Source organism: Pseudopipra pipra, chromosome 13 (assembly GCF_036250125.1).
Source record: "Pseudopipra pipra isolate bDixPip1 chromosome 13, bDixPip1.hap1, whole genome shotgun sequence".
Classification (NCBI taxonomy): Eukaryota; Metazoa; Chordata; class Aves; order Passeriformes; family Pipridae; genus Pseudopipra; species Pseudopipra pipra.
Genome location: NC_087561.1, coordinates 9042142 through 9059354, shown reverse-complemented (window position 1 = coordinate 9059354; position 17213 = coordinate 9042142). Strand labels below are relative to the sequence as shown.

At 43.8% G+C, this 17213-nt stretch overlaps 2 protein-coding genes and 1 long non-coding RNA gene across 4 annotated transcripts in view; 2 read left to right on the top strand and 1 right to left on the bottom strand.

The window, feature by feature from the left end:
- Window positions 1–1898: 1898 nt before the first annotated feature.
- On the top strand, window positions 1899–8735 carry MCTS1 (MCTS1 re-initiation and release factor). The gene is made up of 6 exons (XM_064669884.1): window positions 1899–2048; window positions 2649–2801; window positions 3460–3557; window positions 4279–4412; window positions 5445–5512; window positions 7632–8735. The coding sequence occupies exons 1-6, from the start codon at window positions 2038–2040 to the stop codon at window positions 7711–7713; spliced, it is 546 nt and encodes a 181-aa protein (XP_064525954.1). The 5' UTR covers window positions 1899–2037; the 3' UTR covers window positions 7714–8735.
- Window positions 8736–10737: 2002 nt separating this feature from the next.
- C1GALT1C1 (C1GALT1 specific chaperone 1) lies at window positions 10738–12586 on the bottom strand. Its single transcript, XM_064669882.1, has 2 exons — window positions 12534–12586; window positions 10738–12121 (listed from the first exon to the last, which is right to left on the bottom strand). Exon 2 carries the CDS (start codon window positions 12114–12116, stop codon window positions 11160–11162), a length of 957 nt encoding a protein of 318 aa, XP_064525952.1. The 5' UTR covers window positions 12117–12121; window positions 12534–12586; the 3' UTR covers window positions 10738–11159.
- Window positions 12587–12696: 110 nt separating this feature from the next.
- Window positions 12697–17213, top strand: part of LOC135421425 (uncharacterized) — a 181724-nt gene continuing 177207 nt past the window's right edge. The window contains exon 1 of one of the 2 annotated variants that reach the window (XR_010433995.1): window positions 12697–12976. This is a non-coding gene — a long non-coding RNA (uncharacterized LOC135421425). The remainder of the gene's footprint in view (window positions 12977–17213) is intronic. The other variant, XR_010433994.1, reaches the window with a different exon arrangement.

The window sequence follows — 17213 nt, the reverse complement described above, 5'->3', positions numbered from 1 at the left end:
CATCAGTGAGAATATGCAGCTCTGGGATATGGAAGAGCAGGTGACGGTAATGTAAAGTGCTGGGGATCCACAAAGAAACCAGGTGTGACAGTTTCTCCCCCAGACTTATGAGGGAAGAGATTCTAAATCCTTTCTATTTAGCATGTGGTCCTGAGGGGTGGTTTTTCTCAGGGCTGGAAGGGTCGTAATGCCATTTGCTGGATATGCCCCTTGCTTTGTCAGTCCTGTCCAGGTAAAGTGCTTTTAAAATTCTTGTACTTAAAAGTGACACTGCAACCAGAGCAAATGTCTCCAGCTTCTTGGTGGTGAGGCTGAACAGCAACACTGAGAGCTGTATTACAGAAGTCCGGTCCAGGTCCTTGGAGCCTTCTTCAAAAATCCTCTGTACAAGCACTTTTAGATTGGGTGAGCCGTTACCTGGCCCTGAAGTGTGCAGCTACACCAGAAAAAATATTTGGAAGAGAAGATGGAAAAGCTGAGACCAGACTTGATGTTAGCTCAGCCCTGAAGGGAACCAGTGGTCCAAGTGCTTTAAGATAGCAAAAGAATGGAGGTAAGGCCTTCCTGTTGACAAATACAATTTTTGAAAATTAGGGACTAATCTTGCTTGTTTAGGCAGGCATGAAAACAATTGCTCGGGTGGTAACAGTCCTCAGGAAGGGTAGAATTTTATCTTTTTTTTTTAACATCTGAGGTGGAAGTATGATGAATTTTTCACTACAGTTTTTAAAAATGTGATTGTTTACATGGCAAAGTATTATTTAATGAAGATTTTTCTAAGGAGCACCAAAAATGCATGACATAGTTTGTCAGTGTGATAAGATGTTCTCAGTTTCTAATCTGGGCATGAGCAGTGTCACTGTTTCAGTTATAATTGAATTCTTGATTATAACTCAGTATTTTTAGTGATGTTACAAAGTAGGTGGAGGTGGCGTTTATGAGTGAAATGCCTGACTATGTAATGCCATAGTTCATTCCTATCCTCTTAAAAAGTTATTAATGTGTTCCTGATGCTGTACTTCACTAGTTGAATAGATGATACCACATATAAAGCTTGATTTTACTTTGTATGACTGCTGTAACTCTTAGGATTTAATTAGTTGTTAAAGTATCAAAGGTGATTGCATAATTTTCTGTGGAAAAAAGAACTTGGTTGTTGGCATAATGATAACCTGGTGTTTTATGTCCTCTCCTCCCTTCCCTTTACGCCAGTGAAGGGACTCTAAAAAGCCATGACTCTAAAAAGAAAGGATGGCCACCTGTATGTCTGCTTATATAGCAGCCACCCGCCTAGAGAACAAACACATGCATGTCTGCTCCTCAGAGAGTGAAAAAGCAGTGTGGAAAATTCCCTCTGTCTACGGTTTTCTATTCACGATTGCTGGAGCCATGACCAAGCAAAATCTAATGTGATTCTAATAAACACTGTGGACCAAAACTATCCCCACCACAGCCCATCTCTCCCATCTCTCTGCCTGGCAGCTGAAATCTCTGCAGACCAGGCTTCTGCTCCCACTCCCTACTGAAGGATGTGGCACTGTCACTTGTGACTGAGTCCCTGGCCGGCTCCAGTATCTGCTGCTTGACAAGAAACGCTTTTTTTTGTTTTTTATCCCCCCTTTTATTTCCAGAATGCTGGTGACAGGATCGCGTGTCCAGTTCTGAAGCTGGCGGGCGGACAGCTTCTCCCTCTGCTAGTTTGCAGGTGGCAGCGTTTTTTTTCCCGTTCAACACATTTTGTGTCTAAATGACGTGAGTAGCTACGAGCACTCCGGCACTCAGTTAAAGGGTTTATTTTGTGGGAGCGGCGGCGTGCCCGCGGGTATGCGGCGCCTGTTCCCGCGGGCAGGGGCAGGGCCGCGCCGGTGCCGGGGGTGCTCGGGGAGGCGCTGCCGGAGCCCCGCCCGTTCCGCGGGGATGGAGCGGCGCTTCCGGCGGGCGCGGAGCGAGGGACGGCCCGGCCGGAGCCGCGTGTGAGCAGCGCCGAGGCTGTGGGAGCCCGGCCCCGGCCCCCGCCCGGCGCCCTCCGCCCGCAGGATGTTCAAAAAGTGAGTGTGGCCGGGGCCGGGAGGGCCGGGGGAAGGGGAAGGGTCCGGGCGGGCCCGGCGCCCCCTCAGCCCCGGGCTCGGCCCTGCTCGGGAGCGGCCCCGCGGCCTCCTCGGGCAGCGCGGCCCCGGCTCTGCCTCGGGCACTCGGTTGTTAAATGGGAAACCCTCCGCAGGGAGCTGAGTCATTAACTTGTCTCAACTTCGGGGTGGCACGAAGCGCCGTTCGTACTTGTGTGGTGGAGGTGAGGGGCTCGCATCCCGACAGGGCTCTGGGCGTTTGTGTTGCCAGCAAAGTGCTCTTGGAGTTGAGTGAAATAACACTGTGTGCCAGGGTGTGTCTGTGAGGCTAAACACCTGCTTTGTGGAGATATCCACAAAGTTTAGGGATGAAGACAGCCTGCTAGTGGGGCCTGCTACCATCCCTCTGCCCAGTGTTCCCAGGAGACAAATTTAAGTCTCATGAGATCCTGGATTTGAAAGTTGGACAGTTGATGTGCTGTTCTATATTGAATATATAAACATTTCTGAAGAACGCTGCAAATACAGCATTGTTCAGGCAGTAAGTTGTGCATTTCTGAAAAACTTGCACTCACTTTACAGATTTGATGAAAAGGAGAATGTATCGAACTGTATCCAGCTGAAGACTTCAGTTATTAAAGGTATCAAGAATCAACTGATAGACCAGTTTCCTGTTATTGAACCATGGCTAAACCAAATCATGCCAAAGAAAGACCCGGTTAAAATAGTAAGATGGTAAGTTTCTTCTCTCATGAGCTTTGCTTTTAAGGTGCTTCCTTTATGTGTTGACTTTGTAGAGTAGATGAACCTGCTGTTTTTGAAAGGCATCTATCATATCTTAATAACTAATAGTCCAAGTTATGGCCAAACCAGAAAGTTTACATGTGCTCATCATACTCTTGAAGGCACTTGCTGTTGTAGGATGCTTGAAGAACATAAAACTGCTGCCTAGTAGTGAATGTGCAGTGTGTTCAGGGACTGCCCAAAGTTCAGGCTTGTTTGGATACCTTCCAGTAACATTTTTTACAATTTTTGGTTTTCCATATATTATCTCAGCTCTTTAATTTTTTTCTCGGTAGAGGGTTAGTACGTTTTTGCTGACCCTTTCTCCTTATCCACCCCTTACACTGCTTTCCAAAACTCCAAAGAAATGCAATTTGTGCATTTTGTCTGTAGTTTTTTTTTTTTTAAAGGGGAAAGAAGTGAGCAGAAGACCATTGTTGAAGAATAAGCCATGCAAAAAGATAATATTTTTAGTTTTATATTTTCTTGCTAATTGACTGTCTTAATTCTCAGGTGCCAAGATAGACCAGACTCTGTGAAGTGAAATATTTCATTTAAACTGTAGAAGGATTTGAGTAGCTATTGGAATAATTATTTTTTAATCTTGCAGTCATGAACATATAGAAATCCTCACTGTGAATGGGGAGTTGCTGTTCTTCAGGCAAAGAGAAGGGATTTTTTACCCCACGCTAAGGTTGCTTCACAAATGTAAGTTTTCTGAGGGTGGAAGTGCTGGGAAGAGAAGGATGAAAAAAATATTTTGTGATCTGTAGTGGGTTTAAGGATGTAATGTGTACTTGCCTCCTGTAGGAACTTAGGCTGCATGATTTTTACTTTTTACAATTTACTGTTGCATTATTTTTCTTGCTGTTCTGCTTGATTGTGTTACTCTGATTTGAATCCCAAAAAATGTTATTCAGTCAAATCTCAGTGCTGGAAATACTTCAGGAGGGTGTCTGCACTTGAAGGATGGCTTGGAGAGCTGACAGCTTTCATGAATTTTGTCCATCTTTGCCTTTTTTGTCCTCTTAACATTAAACTGTTTCATATTAGGTTAATTTGTAAGAGTACATTTGAGGGATTTGAGATCTCTTTTCTTTAAGACCTCTGAGTATCTGAGCACTTGAGAGATTTATTTCCCTGTGGGAACTTAATTGTTACTCAGCATGTGGGTCTGTGAATGTGCAGGAGGCATAGGCCTCTAGTGCTGGGTTACCTTTGATTCTCAGGTAAAAGATGTGTCCTTTTGGGACAGCACTTGTGTCCTTTTGGGACAGTACAGCCCAGCAGGAGCCCTGGTGATTGTCAGACTTCCTGCCCTCACAGCACACTGTGTATCTAATTGCCCCCTCTAAACTGACTTGGTAATGAGTTGTTCCTGTTGTCATCTTCCTGTATTAACTGTAATGCTGTATCTTTCCCCTCCCAGACCCATTTATTCTACCACATCAGCAGGTTGATAAAGGTGCCATTAAATTTGTCCTAAGTGGAGCCAACATAATGTGCCCTGGCCTGACGTCTCCTGGAGCAAAGCTTTACCCTGCTGCTGTCGATACTGTCGTTGTATCCTTCTCTAACTATGAGTTACTGCCTGCTGGGAGACCAGTTAAATTCCGGTCTTGTATTCTCAGCTGATCATAATCTGGATTACTTTGGATTTTAATAGGATTTCATGAAATAACTAGCAATCAGAAAAGAGCTGCAGAGGTTTAGATGTTATTTGGCAAGGTTACATTGTTCTTATTTTTTTACTTACTGTGATGTTCCTGCTGTACTGCTGGGTGGGCTGCTGTTCCATTAATCTCCTTGGTAAGTGGAGCTCCTTGGTGATTTTATGCAGAACTGTAAAAGTAGATGAGGTGCAGTGTAATGTGTCCCCTGCCTCCATAGTCAATCTTTTATTCCCTTCAGTTAAGGAAGAATTCTTTCCTGTTCCTATGGAATTTGGAAAGATGTTAAGGATCAGCTTTAATGTAGTCAGGACTTGCTCTCTGTGTCTAATGAAGTTTGCAAGTGTAAAATGAGGAAAATGCTAATTCACTCCTCATTATATTACTGAGAAAGGAAACCCTGAGCAAATACAGCATTAATAACACCACGCTGTGCTGCTTGTGTTGTTAGATGGATGCTGTAGGAAAAGATCAGCTGTTGGCACCATGTGTTGCTAGACTTTGAAAAAGACACATCTGATTTCAGTACTTCTGTTTTTTTAAATTTGTGTCCCAATTCTTCTGTGCCTTGGAATCTGAAATGGCCCCACAAACATGTGCCATTTTGTTCCAGAAAGGAGAGACTGTCATCTCTGTGATAGGCACAAAGGAAGACATGGAGTGTAGTGCTGGGAGGTTTTTTTTTTTTCCTGTAATTGCTGTTCCAAGTTCATAAATACATGCTTTGTTCTACACAGTGTGATTCAGTTGTTAAATGCAGTGCATTGTTTTGTTTATCTTTAAGAGCTGCAGCTTTAGAATTACTAAAAGGGTAAAAGTTCAACGTGGGCTTTTGAAAGTGTTTTGGAAGTAATTTCTTCATATTGCTTTTCCTTTTCTGAAATAGTTTAAAAAGAAATCTGTTTTCCTTAGCAGTAATTTGTAGGCAATAATGGCAGAGGGAAAACAACATGCATTATGTGTGGGAGTAATGAAGATGTCAGCTGAGGACATGTAAGTGTTTTAAAAATTGAAATATAACCTGTCCCATGTCATTATTCTTAATGTTAGTTTGCAGTATAAGCACCACTGTCAAGGTTACTGCATCACTGTTGCAGCATGTGCTGTTCAAGTACAGAGTTTTTAAAGATTTCGTTTTGGTGATTGGTGTTCCGGGAGAGAAGAGTAGGCAGGGAATATCTTCTGTACTTATTTGGAATCAAATTTCATGTGAATATGAATTTTAAGGTGCACAGCATTAGTATTGCTGCTGAATGTTAGTATTTCTAGAGCTCTGATCATACTTTGTCAAAGATCTTGTTGAACAAAGAAATATTTGTATCAAGTACCTGAGCTGGGCAAGAGATGGGATTTGGATTTGAGAGGATTGAAAATGTTGAAGTGATTTTTGTGTGCAGGGACAGGGAGACTGAAGTCATGCTGGTGTTTGGCTGCCTGTCTGGGCTTTCCTCTGTGGCCTGCCCTGTACCCACACGCAGCATTCCTGCTTGATGTGCTGACTAGCTTATCTGAGCTTTTTGTGAATGTAGAGGTCTGTTCAGGGGATAAACTGAAAATTATTTGAGAAGGAAAAGGGATAGAAAATGGAAATGGGTGCTAGTTGTTCTTGGCTTTCACATAGTGCAATATTTTAAGTAGCTAAATCACCTTGTCATTTTAAGTTCTGTAAGGTCTTGCAGCAGGATGTGAGGGGCACCCAGCAGGTTTGGGCTGGTTGGTTCCAGCCCTGTGTGCCATTTGTGGCAGTGAGGAAGCTGATTTTGATGAAAACAAGTCACTCTCTTCTGTGGGGATAATGCTCAGCAGGATCATCCCCTGTGCTGGGTGACTCTGCGGTCCCAAGTCATAGTGGTGGCAGCACAAGAGAGAGGGAATGTGTAACAGAGGACAGGGATAGAGTGGGACTGGAGCAACCTGGACTTGGACCTGCTGTAGCTGTTGAGAAATTATATCTCTCAGGATTCTTTGTAGTGCTTCAAAATACTCTTAAGAGTAAGCGGAAAGAAAAGCTACTGAAGTGTCCCAGCCCTCAGTGTGCAGGGATATGCTGTGAGCATTGCAAGCCAAGGTTATCTCTGTTCCTAAGCCTAACTTCAAATTCAGCAGCCTTGCAGCTGAATATCCTGTTCCTGTGAGAATTATGATGAACTGGAGAGGAAAACATAGTGATACTGATCTCTGTAGCCTGTTGGCTGCTTTTTTGTGTTACATTGGTTAAACCAGAAAATTGTGGAACAGTGTGACTGCGGTCTCTCGGTGTGATTGTGATAATTAATGTGTTAATTCTGGGCTAGCAGCATTTTCCTTCCTGATTACTTTTGGACAAGCTGTGTAAGTAATAGAACACTTGGTGTAAATACAGTAAATTATATTCTCCAGGGGAATGAAACTTGTTCTCACTCCTAGAATGATGAGATTTGTCTTGTTTATTGTGACAAAACTAGATTTTTTTTTTTGGTGGAATAATGTACTGGAAAAATGCTAAACACAAATTCAATGCAGACACACAGACTAAAAATTTTTAAAACATGACATGACTGAAAAGATACAGAGTCAATACTATGGAGGATGGTATATTTGTAACATGCTGCAAGTCCTTGGCACATAAATTTAGCATTTTTAATTCTTTCTTAAGTGGGTAGATGACCTGCAACCAGCAGCAAGGCAATTCACCTGTGTTTGATTGTGTTGGTGGCACACTTGGAACCAGAACTTGTCAAATTTCACATTCCAGTCATGTTGAACCACCTCCTGTGCTGGGAGGGGGAGACTCACAACTGCTGTGCTACGTTGGTAGAGAAATGCTAAAATTAAAGAAAGTGGCAGAAGTCTGAAGAACTGTCTCCCACAAAGAAATAGCAAAAATATTGTGGAAGGCTGTTGACAAAATGTGGAAGGCAAATATTGTCCTCTTATCAGTCAGCAATGTGGGCAAATGTAATAACAAATATTGTTTCTTGTCCACCTGCAGTTGAAGATAATGATTTTGTGATTATTAGCTTTTCCCCTTCCAGCTGACAAATGCTGCATTTTCTACTTTAAATATTATATTTTATGCTGCTCTAATATTTCACCTATCTAATACTTTTGTACCTTTTTCCTCCTTCCACAGTGAGAAGGTCAACAAAGGGATTGGTATTGAAAATATCCACTATTTAAATGATGGCCTTTGGCATATGAAGACATACAAATGAAACAAAAGGAACTGTTACTCCAAAGGAATGCACTTAGATTAAATGTGGACTGCTTTGTAATTCCTTGTTTTTAATGTGACTGAATGTACAAATTATTTTGTTCTGTGGCTATGCTAAATAAATCACGTGAATGCAAAAGTACTGTTAGGCTACAATAGTTTTCTAGATTTCTTTTTATTACAGTTATTTTGTTTTGTCTTAAACCCAAGTCTTCAGTGACTGAAGATACCTGGTGGAAAGATTCTGCATGGACTGTGAGTAGACTATTTCAAACAGAAAGGAGGAAAAAGCCAAGAAATGTTTACATTTTTGTGCTCTTCTAAAAGAATAATATAAAGTGTATGTGAAATATAAATACAGTTTTTAAAACCTCTGAAACATTTCAGATTTTTTCTTCTGATTAACATCTTGTTAGTCTACATGTTTCTGGAATGTGGAGAAATCATTTTTTTTGACATTATTTTTTAACTTATTAACAGCATTAACTTCATTTTACTTAAGGATTTTCTCTTTTTTAATATGCATTTATCTGTATAGGATTTATGAATTTAGACTGATATGTGGACTAGAAACTCTTTTATGCTGGTTCATATCTGAAGACTATAGCTATGTTCAGATTTCTACCTGCCAACACTTTGAGATTGCTCTCCTTGTAGTGGAGTTTATAGTAATGGTGGGCAGGCTCCAAAGGGAGCGTGTGCCACCCCGGTGCCTGACGCTCTCTACTCCCTGTTTGCAGCCTTATTTTAGGAGCAGAAGCAAAATCGCTGTTAGATAAAGGCATGATAGGAAACCATGGTTATCAGTGTAGCCAGGAGCAGCTTCTTCAGGTGGAACTTCAAGAGATCTCAGCTTGTGCACACTGCCACACGTACCTGCAGCTACGGAATGGGTTCAGGAGCACTGTGTGTTTGTCTGGATAACCCAACCCTTTGGTCAGCAACTGCATACCCAAAGCTATGCCTATGGAAAAATGGAATCATGTAATAAACTAAGGAAACCTTAAGGTCTACCACTCATAACTGTCTCTGGGAGCATTTATTAATATTTCAAGTCTCTATTCTAACACGTGCACTGTGCAATGGCAGAATGTAATTTTGTGTGCCCGTGCCTTGTCTCGGTGCTGTTCTGAATGTTTGGTTTCCCCACCCTGGGACCTTCACAGAAGAGAGTGGCCAAGGAGTTCTCCATCTGATTCTAAAGCCAAATTAAAATGTGGGAGATGAAATATATTACCTAGTATGTGCTACTTTTAAATTTCTCCTGTAAGATTGTTTACGAGATTGTACTCCTGAAAATGGCAGGGTAAATGTGAAACTATCGATGTAGGAAGGCAAAATTTAAGCAGTGTAGCAGAAAAAGTTTCATCAAACCTCAGAACTATAGAATGCTGATGGACATTTTTATGCATCTTAAAGGTCCCACTATAAATGTACTAATTCCTGGTTAGTGCTATGTGAAATCAATTTGTGCTTCAGTGTTTGGTTTTTTTCCTGTGTAAAACAAGCTAGCCTTGTGTTCTGTGGCTTTTTCCCTTTGCATTGTTTCCTCCTGTTGTTTTACAGTACCTCTCAAATCTGTGACAAATGAGATTTATTCTCATTTGAATTGTTCACTGCCATCCTTTCTCCTATGACTGCTGTTGCTATGGGGGGGGTCAGAACTGTCTTTAATATCAGAAACACTGAAATCAAAATTTTACTTTCTTCATCTGGTTGTGTCAAAGTATTCCCAACAGTGGGTCTAACCTTTATAAATTATTCTGTTAGAAGATACAAGTCAAATCAGGCTTAAATTGTTTATCAGTTTAGCAAAACATCAAAAATACAGGTTTTATATAGGTTTTAGCAGCAATCATGGACATTTGTCTTGCTCTTTCAGCTGAGCTCTGACAGGACGAGAAGGTGCATCTTGCCTCACCTTTTACACATTCTGAAACAGCTGAGCTGTGGGAGCTTGTCAGGGGGTCTCAGCAGTTGTCTTACCCTTCTTGTCAAAAAGGAAGGACCTGATGCTTAAAACAAAAAAAAACAAGATGTGGATATTCTCAACAGTTTGAAGCAGCTGTTTCACTTTCCCACCTGCCCCCTTGCAGCTGAGGGTAGGGTGTCACAAACAGTCTGTTAAAGGTGAGATAACACCATCTTCTCCAGTGTTTTATGAATATTGTAGTACCAACAAAGCCTGTGATAGTCCCAGATGTAGCAGATAGATGTAGTACCTTCTTTAAGTCTTGAAACACCCTTGTCAGGTCAGTGAATTCTAAATGGAGTAAATACTGAAGTGCTGTTTATTTGCACGTGCTGTGAGGGGAAGGGAGTGTGACCCAGTAACTTGAGCCTCAGTTGTAAAAAAAAAACCAAAAACCAAACCCCAAAAAAACCAAATCCAAACAACCACCACCCCTGTGCCCTCCTCCCACCCCCCCCAAAAAACCCCTACCCAAAAACCAAACCCCAAAACTGTAACAACAAACCCAAACCCCATCACCTCCCCACCCACCCCAGTATAGGGGAGTTCTGCAGGTTGTTTTGTTGTGTTACCTGTGTCACATAAAATTCCAAGGGTGGGAGTGCAAGCACATGCTGTTCTTTCTGCATCTTCATGTTAAAAGCCTCTGTAAATGTATCTACACTACATTTTTACCGACAATTAACCATCTACTTCCTTGTAAACACTATTAGCACCACTAACATGAGTGGAAATAACACCAAACCTTTATTCTGATACACTTATAGGTGGAGTGAAGTTTTAAATGACCAATTACTCCTGTGCAAACAGGCTCCCTGACCACATTAATACTTACTCAAATACAGTTATCTCTTTCTTTTGTCTGCTTAGAAACAGCAGTCCAAAGGGTACTTGATATGATTATGCTGCAACTTCCTACAGGATTTCTTGCCACCTTGCTTCCTGATAATTCCTCACTGCGTTAGGAGGCTGTACATAAAGCAGCAACTGATAAAACAATGTAGCTCAAGCTATTGTGTAGTTGAGAGTAAAAGAAACATCTTAAAGTTAGTCTTTGAGACTGAATCTGTAGTCAGTTTTATTGGTATATTTTAGAAAGATAAAAAGACATTCTAGAAATGCCTGGAAGAACTGAGAGAATCAAAGTCTTGCAAAAATATATTTGTAAGAGTAGACTAAACTTCATTTGAATTTTCATTAATAAATATTTACATGTACAAACCCCCCCTATAAACTTAATTCCCTTTCATTATAAACATTAACAACTTCTTTTTATCATTTCACTCTGGCTCTGTCAAAAGCCAGAAGCGTTTTTGTATAAAAGATTTAGAAAAAAAAAATTTCTCCTTCCACTTTTGAAATGGACCTTCACCAACCCTCAGTGTGCAAAAACAACCTGTACAGCAGTACCAGCACGTGTCAGTACCAACGAGTGTCGCGAGATGAGCCGACTCCACTCCTCCCCTGGTGGCCCCTCAGTCGTTGTCCGAGCCCTCCGGGGGCAGGAACACGAGGGCATCGCTGTAGGTGTGTCCGTAGGGCCGCAGCCTGTACACCCCGTACATCATCACGTGCATGTGGTTGGGGCTCAGCCCGCTGAAGGTGATGGCCATGTCGGAGCAGCAGCCGTCCACCACCTGCTGCGGGTGGGTGCCCATGGCCTCCTTGATGAGGGCGCCCACGGATTTGGTGTTGAAGACGTCCTTTCCTTCCGAATCCTCCGCGTTCTCGGCGAACACCCCCGTGTACTTCAGGCAGATCGCCAGCTGCTTGTCCTCGGCGAGTTTCCAAATCATACCTCCCTGCTCCGGACACTTGTTGGGGTCTTCAAGAACACTGGAGAGTCGTCTCAGTGACTCGATGCTTAAGACGATTCCTCCCTCGCCATCCACATACTCGAGGTCACCAGATTTCACAGCGTGGCCGATGTAAAAAGGCTGAGAGGGGTCTTTTCTCAGCAGGAAGTACTTGAGATTTTCAACAATAGCAAATGTTGTTGGATACGCAAGAAAGAACCAGCTGAATTCATCCTTGTAGCGTTCATATGTTATCTTGTAAGCTTTTCTCATCATCACCCACATGTCTTTTGTGTTGAGGGCCACAGAATCGAACACTTTGACATTTTCAGAGCTGTAGAACTCTGCCTTGTCGCAGTGCTTGCTCCAGGTCTCCTTTGCTGCAGCCCAGTGCCCCAGATCTTTTGGTTTGACAAGGATGATACAGTAAACACGGATACTTTTACTAAGCTCCATACGTTCACCCTCAGAAAGGTTTAAGACATCCTCTTTGTCAGGAGCCTGGATGTGATGGTGCTCGTGGTCCCGCGCTTTGGTCCCGTGCCCCACCTTGATGTGCCCCAGCAGTGTAACCAACATGCAGAAGGCTCCTCCAAGCACCATGCCCTTCACGAAGGAGCTGCTTTCAGAAATCATTTTTCCTAGGAAAGAGACGCACCGTGAGACCTTACAGGAATTAAGTACAGCAGAGCACTAGCCCATACGGTTCTAATTCATTCTCCAATTTACAAACACAGCTGCCGTTCCCTGACCTCCCGCACCAGCACAGGGCCGGCGGAACGGGTGGCAATAAAGAGGTTCCCTGTCGCGGCTCTGGGTACCGCTAACGGTACCACAGATCCCGCGGGGGGAGCCTTGTGACCCGGCCCCCCTCAGCCGCCGGGATGGCGCGGTCCCGGCCCCGCCGCCGCCACATCGCGGCCCGCGCGCTCCCGGGGAGCGCTCCCTAAGGCCGGGCCCCGCCCGCTCCTCCCCCGGAGCCCCCCTCGCCCCCCTCGCCCCCCTCGCCCCTCGCGGTCCCGCCGGTCCCGGTGCCGCCCCCGCCCCGCTCACCGGAGCCGCGCGCGCCGCCCCTTCCTGCGCCGCCGGAAGCGCCGCGCGGCCGCTCTGGGCCCCGCGCGCGCCCGGGGCGGGGGCGCCGCCTGGCGGAGAGCGGGGGGTACCGCAGCCCTCGCGGAGCCCTCGCGGAGCCCTCGCGGAGCCCTCGCGGAGCCCTCGCGGAGCCCTCGCGGAGCCCTCGCGGAGCCCTCGCGGAGCCCTCGCGGAGCCCTCGCGGAGCCCTCGCGGAGCCCCCTCATGCGCCCCGCCCGCCCTCCGTTCAGGTGTCCCCGGTGTCCCCCGGGGAGAAGCGCCAACCCTGCTGTGCCGGCGCGGTTGTTAAAGAAACTTACCAGTCTGACCGTCCCCGAGGCGCTCTGGGAGCCGCGCTCCCGACGCCGGACGCTGTCACCGCTGGGACCGAAGCCCCTTGACAGTGGCGGCTCCGGTGACCCGAGGTACCCCCGCTTTGGCTCCCCCCGCACACCCCACTCGCACAGTTGGACCGGGTTTCCTCACCGGCTCGACCCCAGGTTTCCTCACACAGCAGAGTCTCAGATGTCTCGTTCCATAAAGCAGTTTATTCACGGCACGGTAACACAGAAACAGCTCGATCTGGTGCCTCCGAGGAGGGACCCCAACAAAGGCGCTAAACCATACCCAGGATCAACCCAAATATATCCAAATATATCCAGTATATCCAGGATCATATGATATCAGATATATCAATAGCTCAGGTATATCAATAGCTCAGGTATATCCAGGTTCAAATAATGGATATACTGCCCTAAATTTCCAATAAATACAATTAACATAACAATGTAATACAATAAAATGTGCTTCAAGTATGGTAATATTTTCTACTCTTTCTTTTCTTTAGTGATAATTGTTCCTGAGCTCCAGATTGTCCAAATCTCTTTCTACACGTTGTCTCTCGAGAAGTTACAGGTGACACCTGATTTGAAAAAGCATCACTGACCAACAGTTTGATCCCTTTTCCACCACCCTCTTGGGGAAAAAAAGAAAGGTTTTACATGTTTTATCTCTTTATTAGCTGATAGTGGTGTACCCTTAGGCCACCACAGGGGTTAGGATAAAGTCCTGTATGGGTTTTCCCTATATTGTAAGGTATGCCCTGGTTGGATGAACTTAGCGGATTTTATTTAAGTCAGTTTACAATTGAGCTGCTCTGGATTTTCTGGCATCTGTCTGGGTTCCTCAGATGCCTCAGTTATTCAGGTAAGGATGTTTTTTTAGGCTCATGGCTGTACCGTAGACTTCAAGGCTTAAGGATGTTATCTTTGGCAAAAAGATCTGTAAGACCATCAATTGCTTAACTCTTCTGGGCCTGGGGATGCATTGCTCAAGGTTCAGGTGAAAAGGCTGCAAAATAGTTACTTTGGTTGGATCAGTGCATGTCCAGAATGGCTCCATTCAGTGGAACTAAACACCAATTACACACAGTGACAGAAAGTACTGTCAGCTTGTACGGGTAGTTCTGTCACTGCGCTAAGGGAACATCACTCATCCTATATTTTCCTACTTGACTGCTTTTACTGTATAAAATAGGTGGACACTCAGATTGTTATCACACAGCAGAGACTGGAGGCGAGTTCAGTTTGTTTTACGTATCTCCTGTTTGCAGAATCAATTGTGGCTTTCAGGGCTTCAGCAGTTTGCTTGATGCTGTACTTTCAAGAGATTTGAGTGAGTTGCGACTCGCTGCTTCAGCTGATGCTTCAACAAATTGTTTTCCTGCATGACTTCGGTGAGGTTCTTTCCCGTGTTCTGACAGAATGACTAATGTAGCTACAGATCTTGACTGTCATTTTAATGTCTTTTCAACATTGTTCTTATCCAGCAGCAAAGTGAAGAGAAAGTCTAAGCATCATGTAAAGCACGCTAGAAACCCAGAGAGACTCTCTGGCTTCCCTGTTGCTTGAAATTGTTGGTTGGTGTTAAAAGGACTGAAATGGCATAGGGATACATAAGGTCTCACAACAGCCATTGCTAAGTATTCTGGAGCTCCTTTAGACATGTGTACTCCTGTAAATTCTCCATTTCAAATTACTAAAAGCAACTGTTTTTAAGAACTTCAGGAGATAAGTATTTGAAGTCATTCTGTCATTGTCTGGGAACCAGTCAAGTGTCATAGCTGAGGAACAGCCAGACCTAAGATGGAAATTAGGTGAGGAAAGCTCAGTCACACGGTAGGAGTGAACCAGGAAAACTCTGTGATCAAGGCAAATGGCCTTGCTTTAGTTTTGTATTAGAACATGCACTCATGTGTGCATACAGAATATCACCAGATTTCAGCTTTGAGTACCGACTTGCTGTCCATGGAGAAGTTTGTTAGCGGCAGTTTCATCCCTTACTTCCTACTGATCCTTTGTAGGGTCTCTACCACACTCTGGAAAAATAGCAGCCTTTGGAACCTGCAGACCTGTGCCAGGATCTGCACTGCTGTCAGAGCTGACGAGCTCCATGGCTCATTGCTTGTCTCCACAGACAGCGGTTTCCCTGCTGTTTTCTGTTTGTCTTTCTTTGCTGGCTGCAGCTGCATTTGCCTTCTGGTGCTCTTTCTTGCCTCCAAGGAAAGACATAAAACATACTCTCACTGTGTGGTGCAAAATGTCCCTGAGAGATTGGCTATTATCAAAATATATTTGATAGGAACTTTGCTCCAATTAATGCGAAATGTTTCAGCTGACACATGAGTTGTCATCTTTCACGGGGACTGCTTGTTAATGATCACAAATGAGTGTCCACTGTCTCAGAAGCAGACTCATCTGTCTCTCTGCGTGTGCAGCAGGGAGGCTGGGCCAGAGCTGCACAGACACACTCAGAACAGGTAACTGAAGCCAGGGGAGAGCTATTGCAGGTGTTTCTGAGCAGTTAAAACACCAGCTGAGCTGTATGTCATATAGAAAGAACCCCTAATCAGAAGATACATTTCTCTGCAATTCAGAGAAATGCAAAGGTAAGTTTGAACTGGGACAGCTGACTTTGCTGTCACGTCCCCCATATATTTTTAATGCTGAAGCTACTGGAAAACACACAGGTTCTACCTGTCCATCTGATTCTATCAGAAGAGGGGGTTAAGTGTGGTTATGTCCTAAAGTTGCAAACTCTCACCTTGAATAGCTGAAAGCCCATTGGAACCAACAGACACAGTGCAGGAAAAGAGCTTTTAAGAAGAGGCCAAGTATTACTGTTCTGTCACATGCCCGGTCCTTTCACTGTTTCATTCAGCCCATAAAGGGCATAATTGAACAAACGTGTCTGCTGAGGTTTTCAGTCCTGTTGTAGGAAGGTTTGGGAATCCTTGTTCTGAAATCATAAAATACTCAGGTGGAGATTTGAGTTAGCAGGAAGATAAAGCCAGATTTCTTCATTCCCTTCATGGGGCCCTGCTCATTTTTTTTGGAGGAAAATGAATTCCTGAGCCAAACTTTAACCACTCCTTCTGAAATTTTTGCCCTGCATCCTCTTCTTCACTCTAGTTTCACACTCAAAATCTGGAATCTGGAAAGATGCGAACCCTTTGTAGGTCATGTGCATCCTGAGCCACATACAACATCAAGATCTTGTCACAGGGGTAGGCACTGGACTAAGGAAGCAAGTTTTAAAGCCAAAAAGTGACTTTATAATTAATACTAATTTCAGAACTCAGTTTGAAGTATTTACCTCTGAAAAAGTGTTCTCTCTGGGTGTTGGACAAAATTCTGGAACTACAGGATGAAATTCTCCTGTATTTATAGGAGATAATGCATAATATGATCTTTTAGCCTTGAAATCTGTTAAATTGATTAACTATGTTAAACAATAGTTTTAAATCACTTTCCTCTTTCTTCCATGAGCACTGTCAAGGAAGGGATTGGCATTGAAATGGCTGTTATTTACATAGTGCCCTCAAGCACAGGAAGATATGTGAGAAGCAAAACATATGTGACTCCAAAAGAACTTACCAACTTTGGATTGCTTTATAATTTCTTCAGTTTTTCATGTGTGTAGCTGAATGCAAAACCCATCTTATTCTCTGGATATGCTAAATCAATCAAGTGAATGCTAATGTCCTGCTAGCTCCAACAATTCAGCTGGAATTGAACTAGCAGAGACAATGCCCAGAGCTGAGCTGACATCATTGTGAATGACTCTGATGCACAAATACAACAGAAAGAGAATAGGAATTAGACATTTTAATATCAACTCTCTTAGAAGCATAGGAAAAAAAAAGAATTATCATTGATCAAATAGAAACAGACGAGAAAAAAAAAGGCAGAGATAGGAAAATCTTATATTCAAACTCCCAAAGGAAAAAAAAAGTGGAGATGAAAATAGCATTCTACCAGAAAGAATGGGTTCTTAATAGGCCTTTAAAATAAAGTGCATGAAACAGTAATGAAGTGATTTTGCTGCATCTTTAAGGAGCTTGGTTTTGTCATTCTGGGGTTATTTGAAAAAGGCCCTCTGAAGAAAATGATGGTCTCAAATTATGGCTTTTCAGGGTCAGATTGCATAGCTAAGAAGCACCATTGTGAGCAGCAGTGACAGAGACAGCCCTGTGGCACACAGAGAAACCAGAAGGGGAACCTTGCTCTGCTGGCACTGCCTTGATGTGATTTATGGACAGTTTGTGGAGCCTCAGCACAGGACTAGGCTTGTGTTTTGGCTTACAGGAATTCTGGTCTGGTG